General features: G+C 48.0%; 1 protein-coding gene across 1 annotated transcript; it reads right to left on the bottom strand.

Moving 5' to 3' along the window:
* Positions 1 to 2,973: 2,973 nt before the first annotated feature.
* Positions 2,974 to 3,678, bottom strand: LOC133832804 (uncharacterized). The gene has a single exon (XM_062263098.1). The coding sequence runs from the start codon at positions 3,676 to 3,678 to the stop codon at positions 2,974 to 2,976; it is 705 nt and encodes a 234-aa protein (XP_062119082.1).
* Positions 3,679 to 4,721: the final 1,043 nt, after the last annotated feature.

Genomic DNA, 4,721 nt, shown 5'->3' with positions numbered 1-4,721 from the left:
GGTAACGATGTGGTGATGGAGGCTCAGGAAGAGTTGGCATAGGCTTGGGAAGAGCTAGAGCAGTTCCAGGAAACCGCAGTCCCGCTGGAGGAGCACTCGTGACTCCAGAAGGAAGTGGAGGACATGAGTCCCATGTCTGTGAGATGGATACTATGATGGCCACCAAGTAGTCAAAGATATCCACTCTGGAGGACATCTCCTCCAAGTTATTGGAAGACGCCATAGTTCACACCCATGCAGTGGAGGAGGAGCCGGCTAAGGCCCATGAAGAGCTTTGGCTAAGCTGGGTGGAGTCCTTTTCCCGCGCCGAGGAGATGATCAAGGACAAGGAGGATGCTACACGTGTAGCCACCCATGCCAAAGTTGTCGTGAGGGAGGCCGATTTAAGCAGAGGAACTGGAAAAGGACCTCGACATGATAGCCGACAAAAACTCTTTGTTGCGTGGAAAAGAAATAGAGACATGGATCTCTCATTCCCCGAGGAGCCCAATAGAGACATGCTCGAGGCACACCTTGAGGCGAAGGAGGCCAGGGCAACTCAGGAGAGGGAAGTTGTGGTGGCAGGTTGCGTTCCGGAGGCCGATCTTGTAATTGAGCTGGTAGCAGAGGTTCCTCCAGGCCAAGGGCCCTAGTAATTTAGTCCTGTATACCAAATTTTTAGCTATGTAGGCCCGCGTGCCTTAGTTTATTAGGGTGTAAACAATCAACACTCGAGCCCCTAAGCATTATTGTAAATATTTTTCCATTTAAACATTTGCAGCTTGCACTACTTTATTGCCATGATTACACTCTTATCATCGAATTGACACTTAGTAAATAGGCAACTTGGACTTTTTTAATTCAACTCAACGTAACGTAACTCACGAGAGTTCCAAGTCGCCGACTTAGGTCTTGTGCTCGAGTCTCAAAGATTCGATTCTTGATCGAGTTCTCTTAGTACTTAGACAATTTTTAGGCATTTAGTGTTGCTCTGTAGGCTCATGGTCCTCAAGAGTAACTTTAACGCGAAGTCAAGTGATTCTTGATGCTGCCCTGCGTCCTCGAGTTCCAATGACTCAGGACAGGGCCCTCTTGCAGTACTTAGAGCTTGAGGATCTTCTTGCCAGTGTCTAGATGCTTATGCATTTAGTGTTTCTTCTTAGGCTCGTGGCCCTAAGAGTAACTTTGATGCGGTTTCAAGTGAGGGCACTTGGCTATCCTACGCCTTCAAGTTTCAATGACTCTAGCTTTTAGAAGGTCTCGTACTATAGGGTTTCATCTTAGTGCTCGATGCTTAGGACATTTAATGTTGACTTCCAGGCTCGATGTCCTTAAAATTAACTTTAATGTCTTCCTGTGTTACCGAGTCCCAATGACTCAGGTCCCTAGGAGGTCATTCACACTAAGCTACCTGCCCCTGGGTACGTGGTCACTAGTGGGTCAGCTTGGGCCTTTCGATTTTCCCCCTGATTACACAACTCGAGACCTAATCGTGTGGAAGTCGTGAACTCATCATCCTTTGTTCAAGTAACTGAGTTCCCCGCCCTTAAACTAGGTTTTTTAGTCACTCGAGTTTTAGCACTCAGGTTTAGCTCTGAGTTCAATTGACTCAGGCTTCCGCTCGCATCTAGAGATTGTAGGACTAGGTCAGTTCTCCTCGGGCACAATGTCCACGGGAGGTGAACTAAGTCTGTTCTTGCGCAACCTGGGTTTTTTAATCTTAGGGTTGACTCCTAACTTCGGGTGCAAGTGACTCGGGCCCCAATTCGTACCTCGAGATCGAGGAACTTGGTTATTACTTCTCGGGCACAGAATCCACGGAAGGTAACCCTAAGTTCATTCTTGTGCTATTTTGGGGAAATTAGTGCAAGGTTCTGCAGAGTATTCTGCTTAAGTCTTAGGTGACTTAGGCTCGTGCCCGAGTTCTGACGACTCGGGCTTCCATTCACATCTCGAGGATTGGGATTTGGTTATTGCTCCTCGGGCGCACGCTGTCCTCAGGAGAATATGCTAAATCCAATCTCGTGTTACTTGGATCTCTTTGGCAGTGGGTATTTCCCAGGCCAGTTAGCTATGGGGTCTCTTGCATTAAGGACGCTTCACTCTTCTACTAGCTTAGCTTCCTAAGTCATCGACTTCCTGATGCTATTTTTGCTTGCCGCTTACCGGGGACTTGGTCAGTGCTACTCGGGCCTAGTGTCCGCGGGAGGTAACCTAAGTCCATGCCTCAGAACCGAGTCAAGAGGACTCGGTCTTCTGTTTGCATCTCGAGATCAAGGCACTTGGTCAGCGCTCCTCAGGCACAACGTCCACGGGAGGTGACCTAAGACCATTCTTGTGCTACTAGGACTCTTAGTCTTCAGTCCCAAGACGCTAAGCCTACCCTGCTCTGAACAAGCTTGGTTTCTTAGGTCGCAGACTCAAGACTTCTTCATTTCCTAGGTTTTTCTATTCTCGGGACATTGACACTAGGCTTACTCTGCTTTTGACAAGTTTATTTTTCTATGTCATCCTCCGCGAGGCGTGGTACTCTACGAGGCTGCCCTAACTCCATGCACCCTAAGTGTTCGGAGACTAGTCTGTGTTCACTTTTCTAGGCTAGTGAGTGGGTGCTCTACGAGTAGTTCATACAAAATAAAGGAAACCAGCAAATATAAGCAGAATCTCTCGAAATTTTTTACCGTGTTTTTTCTACACGGTTTCCATTAATTGTGCCCGGAGGCTACAAGGAGATTACAAAAATTAATAAATTTACTGCTCATGTCACTGGTAATACCAGTACAGATGCTAGGCATTCCAGGCGTGGGGTATTAATTCCTTACTTAGTCGGGCTAACTTGTATGTCCCCAGACATACAACGCTCTCGACTTGGTATGGGCCCTCCAAGTTGGGTCCCAGCACTCCCACACTTGGGTCTCGGGTGGCTAAGAAGACTCTTCGCAACACTAGATCTCCGACCCAAAACTTTTTATCCTTCACTTTAGAGTTGAAATACTAGGCCACTTTCTGCTGGTAGGATGATACTCGAAGCTGAGAAGCTTCACAGAGCTCCTCCACAAGGTCCAGGGACTCTCGGAGTAAAGCAAGGTTTGTGGTCGGATCATATGTATCCCACCGGTGTGTGGAGATTGCTGCCTCAACTGAGAGCATGGCCTTATACCCATAGGCCATTGAGAATAATGAGTGGCCAGTGGAGGTCCTGGCAGTAATGTGGTAACTCCACAATGCTCTAGGCAGCTCCATGGGCCAAGCACCTTTTGCCTGTTCAAGCATTTTCTTCAAGGAGGCTTTGAGCATCTTATTGACTGCTTCCACCTGACCATTTTCCTGCAGGTGGGCCACAGAGGAAAAGCTCTTCAAAACCCCGTGTCGCTGACAAAAGTCTGTGAACACCTCGTTGTCAAACTCTAAGCCATTGTCAGAGACTATTTTCCTTAGGAGCCTGTAGCGGCAAACGATGTTCTTGATGACGAAATCTAGTGTCTTCTTAGAAGTGATTGTAGCGAGTGGCTCAGCCTTGACCCACTGTGTGAAGTAGTCGACCGCCACTATTGCATACTTGATTCCTCCTTTTCCCGTGGGCAATGACCCGATAAGGTCAATCCCCCAGACAGCAAAAAATTGGTCATCAGGAGAGCTCATTTGGAGGAGATCAAGGTATATTGGTGAAGCTTTGGCACTTGTCACATTTCTTAACATAGTCCATGGCGTCTCTTTTCTTGGTGGGTCAAAAGTGTCTTGTCTCGGGATCTTGGTGAGGCTTTGCCCCCTGGCGTGGTCGCCGCAAACGCCTCATGCACTTCTCGGAGTATCATATTGGCCCCTTTCCTGGACACACATCAGAGCAAGGAAAACGAATATCCCCGCCTATACATCTTGTTTTCCATGACAACATACCATGGCGCCTGGTAAAGCAACTTCTGAGCTGCTTTCTATTATCATGCGGTAATTCCCAGAAGACAAGATATTTCACTATGGGCTTCATCCAACCGTCCTGGGGTTGGACTGCTTCCACTTCCTTGAGGGTTGAGATGCTCGGAGAAGTTAAGTGGTCAATGGGGACTACATTGATTAGTTCAGCATCCTTCGTGCTTGCAAGCTTAGCCAGGGCATCAACGTTAGAGTTCTGTTCCAGTGGGACTTGTGGAATGGTGAATTTTTTGAAGTTGTGTAGCCTTTCTTGGGTCTTCACCAAGTACGCGACCATTCTTGTACCTCATGCCTGGTACTCCTCGAGTACCTGATTAACAACAAGCTGCGAGTCATTGAAAATCTCGAGGCTCTCGACCTTGAACTCAAGTGCTACTCGAAGCCCAGCAATGAGGGCCTCCTACTCAGCTTCATTTTTTGAGGCGTCAAACCCAATTCTCAGGGCGTTGTGAACCCTATGCCCCTCGGGGGATACCAAAATGAGGCCTGCTCCGACACCATTTTCATTCGACGATCCATCTACATATAGCTTCCACATGGGCCTAACCACTGGGAATCCTCGAGTCTCTCGTGGTTTCCCGTGCACTTGGCAATGAAATAAGCTAGTTCTTATCCCTTTATGGCAGTCCTCGGATGATAAGTGATGTCAAACTGACTAAGTTTGACCGACCACTTGAGGAGTCTCCATGATGACTCCGTCTTTTGGAGGACCTGTCATAAGGGATGGTTCGTGAGGATCGTGATGGGATGCTCCTGGAGCCTTAACTTTTGAGAAGCTACCATTAGGCAGAAGGTCAGCTTCTCCATGAGCG

The sequence above is a fragment of the Humulus lupulus genome, chromosome 1 (assembly GCF_963169125.1).
Source record: "Humulus lupulus chromosome 1, drHumLupu1.1, whole genome shotgun sequence".
Classification (NCBI taxonomy): Eukaryota; Viridiplantae; Streptophyta; class Magnoliopsida; order Rosales; family Cannabaceae; genus Humulus; species Humulus lupulus.
This window is presented reverse-complemented; position numbering and strand designations above follow the sequence as displayed.